Source organism: Maylandia zebra, linkage group LG3 (genome assembly GCF_041146795.1).
Source record: "Maylandia zebra isolate NMK-2024a linkage group LG3, Mzebra_GT3a, whole genome shotgun sequence".
NCBI classification, from domain to species: Eukaryota; Metazoa; Chordata; class Actinopteri; order Cichliformes; family Cichlidae; genus Maylandia; species Maylandia zebra.
In genome coordinates, this window is record NC_135169.1 from 21,026,856 (window position 1) to 21,043,962 (window position 17,107).

The 17,107-nt window shown below is 40.3% G+C and overlaps 1 protein-coding gene across 4 annotated transcripts; it reads left to right on the plus strand.

The window, feature by feature from the left end:
- Positions 1-450: 450 nt before the first annotated feature.
- On the plus strand, positions 451-17,026 carry LOC112431740 (NLR family CARD domain-containing protein 3-like). Of its 4 annotated transcripts, none has more exons than XM_076882364.1 (10): positions 451-562; positions 1,305-1,412; positions 1,988-2,092; positions 2,233-2,319; positions 5,399-5,577; positions 5,940-7,716; positions 7,939-8,112; positions 8,360-8,533; positions 12,103-12,149; positions 13,143-17,026. In XM_076882364.1, the coding sequence occupies exons 2-10, from the start codon at positions 1,324-1,326 to the stop codon at positions 13,673-13,675; spliced, it is 3,165 nt and encodes a 1,054-aa protein (XP_076738479.1). In that variant the 5' UTR covers positions 451-562; positions 1,305-1,323; the 3' UTR covers positions 13,676-17,026. The 4 variants fall into 4 exon arrangements, with proteins under 4 accessions (XP_076738479.1, XP_076738480.1, XP_076738482.1 ...); XM_076882365.1 differs by lacking the exon at positions 451-562 and adding an exon at positions 801-866; XM_076882367.1 differs by lacking the exons at positions 451-562; positions 1,305-1,412; positions 1,988-2,092; positions 2,233-2,319 and adding exons at positions 2,841-3,078; positions 3,204-3,393.
- The last annotated feature ends 81 nt before the right edge of the window (positions 17,027-17,107 follow it).

Genomic DNA, 17,107 nt, shown 5'->3' on the forward strand with positions numbered 1-17,107 from the left:
AAATGTTTACAGTGTGGCCGAGTATTAAGGCCCCAAAAGAAGAAAAAAGAGAATAAAGACAAAATTTCGAGATTAAAGTTGTTTCAAGACAAACTGCTATGCCCTCCACAACATGCCGTGTTTTTATGAGTTAGTGAAACATCCTATCATGTCTGTGATGCAACAAACATCCTCTTTATTGCCTGTTTTAACCATCCTCATTATGGACAAACCTGCATCTGTCCATTACCAGACTTTTCATTTTGTTCAACTCCACTCTTTCAAAATGCAGCTGTCTGCACCAGTTTTTCGTTGTAGCCCTGATAGACAAAAAAAGGTGCATAAAAGAGGAACGAAAGTGAAACTCAAACAAATGCAACAACAACAAAACCCTACTCTCTCTCTCACACACACACGCACACTCACACGCACACACACACACACACACTCACACGCACACGCACACACACACAGAGGGTTCCGTCTGTGCCATGCTGTAGTGCAGGAGCGAGTCTCATTGTCAGGAGAACCTTGAGAACCTTACGAATACTTGATTGAGTTATAAGAAAGAAGAAAACTCTTAGTAAGTCACCGCCTATCTTCCTGCTTTATGTCGACTTTTGTCGGGCAGAGCGATGCGTGTGTTTTTTTAATCAGCCGACATCTTGTTTTACTGCAGTAACTGCGCACATAAGAAGGATCATCGCAGCAGCAGATTTCACAGTTTACGGCGACTCAGTATGAACGAACTCAAACTCTGCCATCGATTATTTTTTATAATTCACTATTTAGGAGCGATCGAGGGTGCTGCGTGTGTTTATCCATATGTCCACGTTTAACCCTGTAAACACTCCAGTTACGTTATAAAACCGAGTCAAATTCGCATTGTTATTCTTTTACTTCTATTTTCGATTTGACTTGCCTCATAGTATGATTGAAATAGATACTCTAACTTGTTTTTTTAATACCTGCTTCACCTTCACGCTGTCATTGATCATCCGTGTAAACAAAAGACCGTTAAAGAGGCCCTGCACTGTCGCACCAATCTTAAATCTTACCTGACAGTGCAGTGATTACCAAAAATATTAGGTCTGTAAACAAAGAGTAACTTTATTGAATATTTAAAAAGTGCATTTAGTGTCTAGGAGGGTAAATAAATAAATAAAGCTACAGCTGCCACCTACAGGCTACCAGCTGTCACTGCAGCTCGGTTCAGGTTCAGGAGGAAGGCTCTTTTACAGTGGAATTGCCAATAAAGTGCATAAAGTCTGTACAGCTGGATTTTTATCATTTACAAACTATTCTCTGTTTTTTTTCCCTGTTAGTTGTGTTTCAGCTGCAGAAATGTCTGAGACAAGAAAGAGAAAACAAGCTGACTCCGCCCCCCCACTCTCCAAACAGCCAATCAGCTCCCGCAGTGGGCTGCTAGTCAGGTATCTCCGATCAAAAATAAAGAAACTCTACATTGGAAAACGGTTTTTAGTGCAGTGTGGTTACAGTTTATCATCTACACAGAGCTCTCTTTGTTTAATACTTACAGATAGGTGACATATTAAAGGAAAAAGTGGCTATGTTATGCTGGCAGGATTTGGACCCCCTTAGAGGGAAGAGTCTATAAATTATTAAGGAGTTGTTCTGAGTGATAGAACATGACACGAGGTCTCACTGAATAACCTGATGAGGATGAAAATGATGTTACTCTGGTCTAACATGTTTGCCTGATCTCAAACAGCTGAGCAGCTGTGGAAAAGTTTGGGGCTTCTTGATCAGGTGAGAGGGAAATCTTTTAGGAGAATGGAGTTCACCCTCACGTAAAGTTCACAAGACACTTGATGCACTTCTTGTAACCAGCGCACCAACATATTGTTGTTTTTCCTTTCATTTGTCACCTGCCTTCACATTCCTTTTCTGCCATCCTATTAGCATTTAGCTCAGAGGTCCATCATGGATCAAGGTTCACTGCTATTTTTTTAAAGAAAAAAAAAGATTCATATCCTGTTCTGAACAGTTCACAGAAGAATAGAGATGACTCTCCCGGTCCCAGCTCTGTGTCTATGAAGAGTGATGGATCCATGTACCAGCCAGCTAATTTTGGTGACAAGCAACATCAGGGGTAATCCTTATTTTGTACTTTAAAATGTTTTCCATTAATTTGTTAGAGTTATTCTTCTTTCACTTTTCCTGTAAACAAATACAATAGAAACACAGGTGGTTTCTTGTTTGTGGAATAAATACAAATATCTCCGTTTTTAGTGGAACTGAGTCCAGAGCTCCCAGTGTTGTCTCTATGAAGAGTGAAGGATCCATGTACCAGCCAGTCAACTTTGGAAAGACACAAAGGTAAAGTTTTTTCCCCCCCAAAGGAATAAATTTAGCACATTAAAGATTAAGTGACAGACTGACTGACCTGCAGTTTCACATGTGGCATGTTGATTTTTCTGTATTTTTGCATGGCAATTTTATTCAGTTCAATTTTCAATTTGATCCCAATATTTACCCAGTTACCCAAATCATAGCATGCATGGAAACAAAGTGTACACTCCACAAAGACATGTTTTCACATTGAGTTTTCAAACCCATCTGAATAAGCAAACATTTGATCCTCTTAAAAACAGCACCTATATAGGCTGTGTTCATCTTCTTTAGGAGTCACATAAAGCTCCCAGCATGCTCCTTTTTTTTACAACAATCCTCTGCGTGTCATTCTTCACCACATCCATGGTCATGAGGTCTTCCTCTTTTCCTCCTGCCTGGCAGCTCTCTGTTAGAGTCCTTTGTCAAGTAAATCCACCATCCTCTCTCTGCACATGTCCAAACAATCTCAGCCTTACCTCTAACTTTGTCTCCAAACCTGAGTTTCTTTTTCAGTCACCGACTCTAAACCATACATTGTTACAGTTCTTACTGCCATCTGCTATTTTCGTGATTGCACCTTGGTGATATATAGTCTCTGATTCTGATCTTGTAAACCTTCCCTTTAACTGCTACCCTTCTTTCACAAATTACCCATGACACTCATCTCCACCTGCTCCACCGTGCCTGCACTTTATGCTTCAGATCTCCTGTGCACTGCCGATTGCTTTGGATGGTTGACCCCAGGTATTTAAACTTTCACTTTCACTATCTCTGCATGTTTACCCTCCCACATGTCTTCCTCTCTTTCTCACCTGTTCTATCTTGTTTCTACTGACTTTCATTCCTCGTCTCATTCCTCTTCTCTCCAGGTATGCTAATTGTAATATATGATTGCACTGATTGCCGATCACGCTTCAACTGAGTCGTCCTCGGTCAGAAGGAATGGTACTCCACATTGATGTAGTTCAAATAAGTTTAATGAAGGAGAAGGCAGATGGCATAAACAGGATGAACAGGATTGGTAGGGATGTGATTGAATTACAATATATTTACATGCAGGTAAATGGGGTTTGAGTGTGTGTGTGTGTGTGTGTGGTCATCTGTAAACAGAAAAATTAATTTGTGTATTAACCACTATGTAAAACACTGCTTATACAATACTGTGGGTTTTCAGCGTAATGTTATACCATCTGTAATATAACAACATGGCCACTAGAGGACACCCTAAGACCATAAATGAATTTTCTGCCCGTGTGTGTGTGTGTGTGTATACATATATCTATCTATCTATCTATCTATCTATCTATCTATCTATCTATCTATCTATCTATCTATATATATATATATATATATATATATCTGTTAGCAAACAGGACCTCTACAGGTTACAACTACTCAGGCAATAACCATAAAGATAGTTACATCCACTCACAGCTACAATAGTAAGTCATATATGAAATGGAATATGGGCTAAAACCAAGGCTGCCTGTAATAGCCCAAAGCCGCATCTTAGCGATAGCAATGGGACTAGCTACTTAGCAAATAACACAGATAAAGTTAAACCTACAATACTCACGTGGTAACCACGCACACAGTTTTAACTCACAAAGGAATGCAAGTAAATACGTTACACCTCCGACACACCTCTCAGCACCGCACTGAACATGTTCCCATCCAAAGTATAATACTGAGGAGTAGACTTTTAGCACTAATAGTCAGAGGATTAGCGTACCTCCACCTCTCCTGGTTCTTTCCCACTTCTTCCCTACTCCCTACTCTCACTACAGATCACAAAGTTGTGTATGAGCATCATAGTGATGGTAAATTTGATTCTTTTTACTGAATCGAGTTTGAATGAGTCACTCACCAAATTGAATCGAATTTTTGCGTCATTTGAGTCACTTAGTTGCCCAGAGAGTGCAAAAAATGTACATTTTCACTCAAACCTAATTTGTTTCTCTTTTCATGGCGGAAAAACAAGTAAAAAAATTCTAAAGGGAACATTTATTTTATTTATTTTTATTTTATTTTATTAGTATTTTCTTCAAATGTGTCAAATATATATTTTCTCATGTAAATGTCCACTGAGCTGTGAGCCAGGGGGCGGTAATGCGCCTTAACATTAGTTGCCAACCAAGAAGAAGAAGCTGTGAGCCAGGAGGGAGGGGGTGAGTGAGTCCTGAGTGATTCGCTCATGCTACGATTCAGATTTTGATTCCTTGAAAAAGTTATAATCATTTCACCTTAAGAAGCATAATACAAAACTGGATTAGATTTCAGAGTACTCACAGTCACTTTGGTGGAGTAATGCTTAATGCTTCATTAAATTTAGCCTAACAATAGTGTATCTGATGAAAAAATAAATCTTCAAGGGCCCCAAATTTGATGAGACAATGTGCTCTTCAACTGTCCGTGTTGTTAAGTGCAGCTGTTCAGCACGTTTTAGCTGCATGGGATTTTACCAGGAAAACCCTTTGCTTTCATACAGAAACATTACACTAAATCTAGTTTGCTCGTGAACACAAAGGCAGGCTTTTTGGAATAATGTCGTAGAACAGATTAATTGAGAAACAGTTATGTGGCCTCAATAGATATTGGCACACAATAGATAGCTTTTTCAAAGAAAAACCTTGATCTAGTAACAACAGTGAGCTTTCATGCAGAATATAGATCAATGTTTTCCAACAGTCACAAATTAGATTATGAATTCTGCATCGTGTGACAAAATACTTGAAGAACCTGGAGGTCTTTTCAACAGGGTCTAGATTAATCCTGCTAAAGGGGCAACATTAGTTTCTGCTGAGGAATATTACGGTTGATATTTGTGAACTCTAAACGGATGCAGATGCAGACTGAGTGAACGTTGATGGTGTATGAAGGTGATGTTTTAAGGCTGTTTATTTTCCATAGCAATATAGATATAAATCTCCAGACCAACAGGTTTCTGAATACAGGAGAATAATTTCTTTGTTTGTAGATCAAATGCTGCCTCAGATACAGTGATATCACTGTGTGTGATGCACAATAATAACGAAATGTTTTCTTCATCTCCCATCTAATCCAGCTGTCCAGTGTGTAAGGAGGTTTTAAAGGATCCAGTCCAGTTCATGTGTGGACATGAGTCCTGCAAACAGTGTGTAAGTTCAGATCAGTCTGATTCACCAGCAGAGGACTCCTGTCCACAGTGTGGAAAGAAATCCAGAATAACATTGAAAAGCTTGAAAGATACTGAAGATGACAATGGTAAGTATTAAGAATTTGTATAACTACTATGAGAAAAGTTTTAAACTCTTATTAGATGTAAAATGAGTTTGAGCGGTATTTTGAATGTTTGAATATTTGGGATTTTCTTGTTAATAAAACATCTCTTTTATACACAGTTTTTTAGGTGTGTAGGGTTCTTTGTAATTGGTGAATTTTCTGGATTTTAATTTTTTTTTCATCTTACCCAAAATTTAAACAATTAAACCAGTGAAAACTTTAATTTCAAGATTTGTTCTCTTTGTCATTTTGTGATTTTGCATTTTTACCATTTAAAAAAATGAAATCATTTGGTATTAACAATGTAATTTTGGGCTTGTTCATCTTGCATTTCATTGTTACAGATGACATCAAACTGTTTGAGGCAAAGAAGACATGGAAAGAAGCGATGCAAAAGAAATTTTTTTTGGTGTCTGAAGGTAATGGTGACAAGCCAAGTCCATTGAACAACATCTATACAGAGCTCTACATCACCACTGGGGAGAGTGAAGGGCCTCGTACAGAGCATGAGTTCAGATATGGCACAAGTAAACTGGAAACGTGTTCATCAGTCAGTCTGAGTGACATCTTCAGACCGTTGCCTGATCAAGACAAACCTCACAGAACAGTTGTGACGAAGGGCGTCGCAGGAATTGGAAAATCATTTTCTGTGCAGAAGTTGATTCTTGACTGGGCCGAAGAGAAGGCAAACCAGGATGTAGACTTTGTTTTCAGTCTTGCTTTCAGAGAGCTGAATTTGATTACAGGTGAAAAAAGCCTACATGAGCTCCTGACTTTATTTCACCCCACACTGTCTGATCTCAAAGATTCAGTGGACTATACCAAAACCAAGACTGTCCTGATCCTGGACGGTCTGGATGAAAGCAGGTTTCAGCTGGACTTTGAAGGCATTAAGACTATAACATCTGTCAAGGAAGCAGCACCTGTGAGGGATCTCCTAGCAAACATCATCCAGGGTAAGCTTCTTCCTGATGCAAAGCTCTGGATTACTTCCCGTCCAGCAGCAGCCAATCAGATCCCTGCTGAGCATGTTGACATGGTGACAGAGATAAGAGGGTTCAATGACTCACAAAAAGCTGAATACTTCAGGAGGAGGTTTAGTCATGATCCAGATCTTGCTGAAAGGATCATTAAACATATTCAGTCTTCACAGAGTCTCGACAGCATGTGTCAGATCCCGATCTTCTGCTGGATTTCTGCAGTGTTATTCCAGGAAGTCTTTGGAGGAGACGAGAAAACTGAAATTCCTCAAACTCTTACAGAAATGATGGCACACTTTCTCTGTGTCCAAACAAAACACAGAAGTAGAAAATATGACAAGGACGTTGAGACAAACAAAGTGAAGCTTCTGAAAACACAGAGGAAATTTCTTCTGAAACTCGGCAAGCTTGCATTTGAGCAGCTGCTGAAGAAAAATCTTATCTTCTATGAGGAAGATCTGGAGGCCTGTGGCATTGATGTTAAAGCAGCATCCATTGACTCTGGATTTTGCACCACAGTTCTTCGGGAAGAAAAAATAATTTTCCAGAAAAATGTCTTCTTCTTTGTGCATCTGACTGTGCAGGAGTTCTTTGCAGCTCTCTACATCTATGACTGTTTCATTAACAATGATACTAAAGATCTCAGCATCTTCTTTGATGTAAAGGGCAAGGAGCATACTTTAATTGAACTTCTTAAAATAACAGTAGACAAAGTGCTGGAGAAGAAAAATGGCCACCTGGACTTCTTCCTGAGATTCCTCCTTGGCCTTATGGTTGAACCCAATCACAGAGTCCTTCATGGTCTGCTGACTCCAACAGATCGAAGCCAAGATACTGACAAGAAAATGTTGACTCACATCAAATCTGTGCGAAGGAAGAACCTCTCTCCAGACAGCTGCATCAACCTTTTCCAGACTATGGTCGAGATGAGAGATCACAAAGTCAAAGATGAGATTCAGAAATATCTCGCACTGTCAGATCATTCAAAAACAGAGTTGACTCCCCTGCACTGCTCTGCACTGGCCTACATGCTGCAGGTATCAAAGAATGATCTGGAAGTCTTGGACTTAAAGAGTTACAACACATCAGATGAGGGCAGACGGAGGCTGATACCAGCAGTGAGGAGCAGCAAAAAGGCCTTGTAAGTTTTTTTCACTCTTGTTTGTGAGATAAACTCTTCACCCTTAAATAATTTCAGCGAACTGGACTATTAGCCAGAATGCAAAAGAGGAAGGAGAGGGGACAAGTCCTCTGTATTACAAATGGCAACCACATGGTTGGCCATTAAGTATCTTTAAACATGCCTTTTCTTTACATCTATCTGTTTCTATAAAAATTAATAAACACCCATCACCCTCCATAGACTAGCAGACTGTAAAGTAAGTGAAGAGTGGGTTGATCATCTGGTCGCTGCTCTCAAATACCCCTTCTCACCGCTAAGAGATCTGGACCTGAGCAACAATGACCTGAAAGATTCAGGAGTGGAGCTGCTCTCTAAAGGACTGTCGAGTCAGTGCTGCAGACTGGAAACTCTGAGGTACATTAAATGTTTATGTATCATAATATAAACATAGACAACCCATCCAACCTCCTACAAAGTGAAACAGATATCACCTGGCAGAAGTTATTTTAGCACAGGTCCTGTTCTTCATAGAATCTGCCCTGTAAATACTCATTCCTGCAGTCATTTAGTCTTTCAGCGATGCAACAGATGTAGTCCTGCTGATGGATATCTAAATCTTCTAAAAGCTGCATTTATATGTATCAAACTATTCTTTTCTCAGGTTATCTGGGTGTCTGGTGACAGAACAAGGCTGTGATTATTTGGTCAAAGCTCTAAAGTTAAACCCCTCACATCTGAAAGAGTTGGACCTGAGTTACAACTATCCAGGAGAATATGGAGAGAAGAAGCTCTCTGAGCTGAGGAATGATCCACAATACCGGCTCAGCCAAGTCAAGTAATGTTTTCCTTTATCATGCACTGTTTGGAAAATGGTCCTCAAGCTCAAAGCAAGCACGGAAACACCCCAGGAAGCTGTTTGACAAGTTTTTTAATGGATGAGAGCCAGCTCAAAATGTTCTGTTAGTCTTCATCGCAAAATGCTTTCTATTTCCTGTTAACGATTGAGAATAAGTTTATTTCCCTCTTGTAGCCCTTGAACAAACTAAAAATAGTAATAGAATAGAATAGAATTATAGAATAGAATAGAATTCAACTTTATTGTCATTGCACATGCACAGGTACAGGGCAACGAAATGCAGTTTGCATCCATCCAGAAGTGCTTTAGTGATATAGATATATTACAATATATATTAGCAATAGTATAGATATGTAAGTATACTACAGAAATGGGTCTATTATGGTATGTTATAATGTACACGGTATGAAGTATGTTGTGAATATTCTATAACTAAGTATGTAAAGGCTGTAGTGAGTACAAGCTATGTACAGGCTATAAACAGGATATAAATATGAAAAACTATACAGAATATGAAATAAATAACTTTACAGAATCTGAGATATACAGCTATACAGAAATGGGAACTATGCAAGTTGTAAACAGTTGTAGGATTAAAGATTATCGAATGTACAGAATGATTATTTACACAGAGCTATACAGTAGTGCAGTTAAGATAAGTGAGGGTGTAGATAGTTTCTACAGAGGCTATATAAAGTGCTAGTGGTTGTGAGTGGTGGTTCAGTCCATGTTATTATTGTGTGTTTGAGGGTACAGTTGTCCATTGTGGGTGTGTGTATGTTCAGTCCATGAGTTTAACGTGGGTCAGATGTCAGGAGGCAGAGTTCAGGAGTCTGACAGCTGTGGGGAAGAAGCTGTTCCGGTACCTGGTGGTCTTAGTCCGGAGGCTCCTGTGGCGCCTCCCAGAGGGCAGGAGGGTGAAGAGTCCATGTGATGGGTGACTGGGGTCTTTGATGATTTTCCCAGCCCTTTTCAGACACCGCTTCCTGTAGATGTCTTTTATGGCAGGAAGTGGTGCTCCGGCGATGCGCTGGGCAGTTTTCACGACCCTCTGCAACGCCTTCCGGTCCGAGGCAGAGCAGTTCCCGTACCAGATTGTTATACAGTTGGTCAGGATGCTCTCGATGGTGCAGCGATAGAAGTTCACCAGGATGTCTGAGGACAGGTGGTTCTTCCTCAGGGTCCTCAAGAAGAAGAGGCGCTGGTGAGCCTTCTTGACCAGCTTGGAGCAGTTGGTCGTCCAGGTGAGATCCTCGGAGATGTGGACTCCCAGGAACTTGAAGCTGCTCACACGCTCCACAGCCGTCCCCTTAATGTGGATGGGTGGATGTGGGCCAGCATTCCTCCTGTAGTCCACGATGAGCTCCTTGGTCTTCTCGGTGTTAAGCAGCAGGTTGTTTGTGTCGCACCACTCAGCCAGACGATCCACCTCCTCCCTGTAGGCGGCCTCATCGTTGTCACTGATGAGGCCAATCACCGTGGTGTCATCTGCAAACTTAATGATGGTGTTGGAACCATCAGCAGGTCTGCAGTTGTGGGTGAAGAGGGAGTAGAGGAAAGGGCTCATCACACAGCCTTGTGGTACACCGGTGTTCATTGTGATGGTAGATGAGCAGCGGTTATCCAGCCGGACATGTTGGGGGCGGTTGGTCAGGAAGTCCAGTAACCATTTGCAGATGAGGGAACTGATGCCCAGGTCTGTCAGTTTCCTGATGAGTTGTGAGGGGTGGATTGTATTGAATGCTGAACTGAAGTCTATAAACAGCATTCTGGCGTAGGTGTTGTTGTTGTCCAGGTGTGAGAGGACAGAGTGCAGTGCGATGGAGACTGCATCCTCTGTGCTCCTGTTCTGGCGGTATGCGAATTGGTGGGGGTCCAGGGTGGGGGGGGGGGCAGGATTTGAAGTGTGCTAGGACCAGCTGCTCTAAGCACTTAGTGATGATGGGGGTGAGTGCTACTGGGCGGTAGTCATTGAGGCAAGATGGGTTGGAGTTTTTGGGTACCGGGACGATGGAGGTGGATTTGAAGCAGGCCGGTACCACAGCGTGGGCCAAGGACAGATTGAATATGTCTGTGAGCACTCCTGCAAGCTCCCCAGAACACGCTCTGAGAACACGCCCGGGGATGCCATCAGGACCTGCAGCCTTGTGGACATTGATCCTGCTCAGCACCGCTCCTACATCGGTGGGGGAGAGAGTCAGAGGTTGGTGGTCTGGCGTCATGTCTGCTTTGGTTGTGGTTGTGGGGTTCCCTCGCTCAAAACGAGCATAAAAGTTGTTGAGCTTGTTGAGGAAGGAGACATCAGAGGATGCGGGGGAGGGTTTGGTGGTCCTGTAGTCTGTAATGGTCTGGAGTCCTTGCCACATGCGTCGGGGGTTGGAGTTGGAGAAGTGTTCTTCTACCTTCTTTTTGTAATGGTGTTTGGCTTTTTTGATGCCCTTCTTTAGATTAGCCCTGGCTGTGCTGTAGGCGTGTGCATCTCCTGACCTAAAGGCAGTGTTGCGGGCCTTCAGGAGGAGACGAACATCCCGGTTCATCCAAGGCTTCTGGTTGGGGTACATGGTAATCCGTTTCTGGGTGGTGACACTGTCTGTGGTTTTGGAGATGTAATCCAGTACAGATGAGGCGTACTGGTCCAGGTCTGTGTGGGTGAACATATTCCAGTCTGTGTTTTTAAATCTGTCCTGGAGCACTGCGTCTGTCCCCTCTGGCCACACTTTAATTGTCCTCACAGCAGGTTTCACATGTTGGATGAGTGGTGAATACCTAGGTGTGAGGAACAGGGAGAGATGGTCCGATTGTCCAATGTGGGGGAGGGGTGTGGCTTTGTAGGCTCCAGCCAGGTTGGAATACACATAATAATAATAATAACAGCTAGTTAACAAACAAACAGAACACATCACTATAGTATTATTATTATTATTTCTATATGTACCATTTACAAGAAGATGCATCACAATGAGGAGAAGAAAGTCTGATCTTAATCTAAAGTGTTTTAAACTTTAGTTTTTGCTTTTCACCTCCTAAAGCTTAGAGCACCGCCACCTTTTTACTGGAGTTTCGTGCTGTAATACTTGTAGAGTGATACAGAGTAATTTTCTGTTTCCTAACAAGTCAAGTACCCTGGTTGTTAGTCAAAAAAGTAACATACTTTTCTTAAACGTAATGGAGTATTTTACTTAATCCCACTGAAGAAGGTAATTTGTTACACCTCTTATTACATTACTACCAAACAAATCCCTACACTGTCTTTCTTTTAATGAGTACAGGCACAAAGTCGACAACACAAAGAAAAGCTTGGACTACAGTAAATTTAATACATCAACCTGTATGGATAGAAATTAAAGCTAAAATGCTGCAATCCTGAATAATCATCACCTCTGTTACCTGGTGAAGATCAGACTCCAGCATGCACTCAGCTTTATCATTACTCTGTTTTCTTAGCCAGCAAGAGACCAATATTGGATGTTGGGTGGTGAACAGAATAGATGCATATATTACTAATTAATAGTTCCATTTCTATTTCTTAAACTCAATTTCCTCCACAGTTTTGAACATGGTGGAAGTCACCGGATACACCCAGGATTGAAGAAATGTGAGTATCTACAGGAATCTGTTGAATGTTTCAATGTCTGAATTCTAAAGGCATTAAGATGCTACAGGACTTAATTACAACATGATCATTTCAGGTTAATGTGGCAGAACTTTTGTTTTAAAGCAGCTTTCTGTGTTTCACCTGAGCTTCCAGCGAGGAGCCTCCCTCAGTCTCTACCACACACCACCACAAACAATCACCATCAGTTTCAGTGGGTCCTCTTTACATAGTGTTTTCTGTAAGAGAGGATTTAGACTTATTAGAATAGAATAGAATAGAATAGAATAGAATAGAATAGAATTCAATTTTATTGTCATTGCACATGCACAGGTACAGGGCAACGAAATGCAGTTTGCATCCATCCAGAAGTGCTTTAGTGATATAGATATATTACAATATATATTAGCAATAGTATAGATATGAAAGTATATTACAGAAATGGGTCTATTATGGTATGTTATAATGTACACGGTATGAAGTATGTTGTGAATATTCTGTAACTATAAGTATGTACAGGCTGTAGTGAGTACAAGCTATGTACAGGATATGAACAGGATATAAATATGAAAAACTATACAGAATATGAAATAAATAACTTTACAGAATCTGGGATATACAGCTATACAGAAATGGGAACTATGCAAGTTGTAAACAGTTGTAGGATTATTAGATCTAATGGTACATGTAAAAATACTGGATATTGAAGGACAGCAATAAAATATTAAGAATCGTAGAAATACATTGTTTCTTTTTAAGATCACTTTTAAACAATCCTGTCATGGTTCTGCCTTTAAGAGGAAAAATAAACATCACTCGTGTATTCAGAAATGTTATTTTGAGAAGAATGTTGACTTTTAACTCAGGAACAACTTTCTTTTGATGGATTTTTTTTTAATTACTGCCCAACAGCTCTGTACTTCATACTGCCAGTGGTGGACAAATGGTATACTATTAAAGTCTTTACTGACTATATAAGTGTTTTCTTACCTCCAGATGCCTGTGCGCTCACTTTGGACTCCAACACAGCTCACAAGAACCTGCTGCTCTCTGAAGACAAAAGAAAAGTGACCTGGGTGGAGGAGGAGCAGGCTTATCCTGATCATACAGAGAGGTTTGATTGCTGTCAGCAAGTGCTGTGTGAGCAGGGACTAAAAGAGCACTGCTACCTGGAGATGGAGGTGTCAGAGCCCTTATGTGTTGGGTTAACATACAGAAGCATTGGCAGGAAAGGAGATGTGGATGACTGCAAGCTGGGACAAAACAACAAGTCTTGGTGTCTGATTTGCTCTGATGATGGTTGTTTTGTTCAGCACAACAAAGAGAAGGTCTGTGTATCATCTCAGTGTTTGCGCTGCAGTCGGGTTGGGGTGTATCTGGATTGGGAAGCTGGCACTTTGTCCTTTTACAGAGTTTTTTCTGGTAGCCTCATTCACCTCCACACCTTCAAAACAACCTTCACTGATCCCCTCTACCCTGCTGTTGAACTTCACACCCGTTCCTCTGTATTGTTTTGTCAGCTACCGTAGAAAGAAGTTTCACTGTAGGTTAGAAAATGAATGCCTGCTAAACAACTTCAGGAAGGCTAGACATCAGTTGAAGCCTGAGCACTGTGGAGAAGGCTGTAGCTCAGGTGGTAGCGCAGGTTACCTAGTAATTACAAGGATGGCGGTTCAATCTTAGTCTGCTTCAGCCTGCATTCCAACTATCCTGGGATAAGATACTAACTCCGCCCTCTCTGACACTCCGCACCTGTTGGAGTGTGAATGTTAGGTAGAAAGAGCAGAGAAATAGTGCTTTTGTGAATGGGTGAAGAAGACAAGTGCTTTGAGTGCTCCAATAGAGCAGAAATGTGCTGTATAGGAACCAGTTCATTATCTTTAACAGACAAACACAAGGTCAAAAAAGTTGCCCTCTTGAAGTGATCAGTTGATCCTGCAGAGAGGATAAGACAAGAAAACATGTGCTCACTATTCTGTTAGTAACTTTGTTTTATAAACATAACCTTAAGTATGAATATGTATATATGGTTATTTTAGTGACACATACAGTTTTTAAAGGGATGAAAAATGTTTTCAGGTTTTTTAAGAAGTGATTTCTTGACAGATTAAGTTAAATAAATAAAAATTTGGTTCATTTGAGGAAAATGAAATCCATAGATAATTTTCATTTCACTTTTATTTTAAACCCTCAACTGCTTGATTGCAAAATAGCTACACTTTTAGCCAACACATCTATATGGATACTGTCAATACTGTCATAAAATGTCAAAAATAAGCTCTCCTGACTCTGGAATAGTGCCCAAGTTGTGGGAAAAGGGCGTGGAGCCCCTGTCTTCACTAAGTGGCCTAACAGTTTTTATGCTACATATAAAATATTATATGTAATGTGAGTTATGGTAAATGGACTGGTTCTTATATAGCACTTTTCCACTCTTCTGAGCACTCAAAGCGCTTTACACAACTTGTGCATTCACCCATTCACACAAGCACAACTGACATTCACACACATTCATACGCCGATGAATGCATCGGAGAGCAATTTCGGGTTAGTATCTTGCCCAAGGATATTTGGCATGCAGACTAGGGGAAGCCAGGAATCGAACCACCAACCTTCCGATCAGTGGATGACCTGCTCTACCACCTGAGCTACAGCCACCTTTTATATGACTCATCATAATGAAACATGATTTCTAAAACCACATATTTGTCACACAGGACTGGGAAAATAATGTTAGCATTGAGTTTGACAGTGTGGTAAACAACAGAATAGACTAGTAGCCGAACAGCCAGGAAGCAGGCAGGTGGTTGATAGCAGATCTTCTTTCTTGTACTTACACATAAGCCACATTGTTAATTTGCTAGTTTACCTGCAGTTTACCGCAGCCCAGGTTAAGTCTACACACTGGCTGTTACCTGTTGGTGTAGATCTCATTTTAAACATATTATCTTTTGAATGAATGCGTTTGTATTACATACTTTCTTTAGCAGACCAACATGCTTACAGTATCAGTGCTAAAAAAGTGTTTTACATGAAGTGTATACTATATTTATTTACAGCTAATGGGAGTGTTGTTAGTTTGAAATATAACCACCCTGAGGAAAAAAAGTGTTTGTCTCTTGGTTTCCAGCTCACAATATTTTATATCAAAATTATACTCAAAGTTTTGAAACAAGTGTGTTGTAGGAAAAAATGATTCCTCACATTAAAGTTTTGAGATACATTAACGAGGTAAATATGGTCGAGTCTCACTGCTTTAAAAGCATTATGTCAGTGTTGATTTGATAGCTTAAGCTGCTCTCTCGGGATGAAGTAAAAGTGGAGCAAGCAGCAAAGTTGCACTAGTACATAAGGAATTAACATTCCTTATGTACTAGTCTTTATGTACTTAAGATAAGCGTATTAGTCTGGTTCTTTTATGTCGATTTGAATGTAAAGTATATAATAAAGCAGAGAATAAAAGATACCTTAGCAGTGTGTGTGTGTGTGTGTGTGTGTGTGTGTGTGTGTGTGTGTGTGTGTGTGTGTGTGTGTGTGTTTCTTTTTTGATTGGCAGCAAGTTTGTTCCCCTCCCTCTGATGTTAGACTGATGAAAAACTGCTTTTAATATTTTCTATATGTACATTTAGTTTTAAATGTGCTTTTTAAAAAATAGACTGGAATATTAAAGTAATCTGTACCATCAAGTGCTGCTGTTCTGTTAAAAAAAACCTCTTAGTTTTTCTTAAATAAATGACATCATGTCTCCAGTCAAAAAATAAATATAAAATAAATGGGTACCTTCAGATGCTCACTTATTTCTAATGGTCACTGTATTTGTACAGATTCGACACAGGATGCTCGTAAACTGTAAAATTCTAAACCAGCTGCCACAGCTAGAATTCATACAAATACATAATATACACAATCTGGCAGGCGGCAGTGGTGTAGATCATCTACTGACAGACTATTCACATTGTTCTCAGTGTCAAAATTCTGTCCCTTTTCTACAAGCCTCATTCACTGTGTGATCAAAGAGCAGCATAACTGTGTTTTGTACCCATGCTACTTAAACATAACACCACCAGTTAACTGCCAAACACGTCCTAGTTTGTTTCCTGTGGGAATTGTTTTCTATTGAAATTCCCTTCTTTACTTGCTTTTTACTTTCACTTAAACCCACTAGGTTTAGGCACCATAAACTTTATTGTCCTTTTGTATTTTTTGTTAATCAAATATTTTGTTTCACAATTTAAAAAAAATACTTAGTTTGTTTTAAAGAAAAAAGACCCTACCCTTCACAGATGTCATCCTGTCTCACTGACAAATTACTTTGGAATGACTGAGCTTTGGATTGTGGCTACCCCTATAATAAATCATCACAGCAGCTGCACCATCTGTTCCTAAGCTAAGCACCAGCACTGGCTATTTTAAAAGATTCTGATGTAGCTAATCAGGCATGTTTCTCATTCAGTTGTGATATTGCTTTTTATTTTCTGTCGGATTCTGTGAGATATGACTTTTCCCCCCTTTTATTCAGCTATCAGTAGTTCTAGTATTTGTCGTGTTGATTGAGAAGTGTACCTATATACTGTAAATTGTCCAAGAATCCAATATGGGATCATATCATACTATATTAGTGTCATCAGGTAGGGACAATGCAAAGCAAACGTAGTCTATGTGTTACCTGATGGGTACAATGTTGTTCCTGCTGCTGCTGCTGATAGGGCTGGAGGGCAGGGCTGTGCTGATCTGAGACTGTAGACATTAGAAAGTCCACAGGAGAAATGGTAGCTTATTGAACAAGTGTTATGAGATAATAATAAAATGCAAAGATTGGCGACAGTGCTTGGAACCATAAGGCAACAAAAGTGAGAAATAAACTCGGCTCTGCCTGTGAATCACTCTTTGCCTCTCTTCCTCCTTCCATCTCCTCATCTCATCTATCACTCTCCACTTGCTGTCCATCTGAGAAATAGGCA

Excerpts from the sequence above, each read along its gene's own strand:
- LOC112431740 (XM_076882364.1), top strand. The coding sequence starts at position 1,324 with ATGTCTGAGACAAGAAAGAGAAAACAAGCTGACTCCGCCCCCCCACTC. Across the intron at positions 1,413-1,987 it reads CGCAGTGGGCTGCTAGTCAG|TTCACAGAAGAATAGAGATG; the intron begins GTATCTCCGATC and ends TGTTCTGAACAG. Across the intron at positions 8,113-8,359 it reads TGCAGACTGGAAACTCTGAG|GTTATCTGGGTGTCTGGTGA; the intron begins GTACATTAAATG and ends TTCTTTTCTCAG.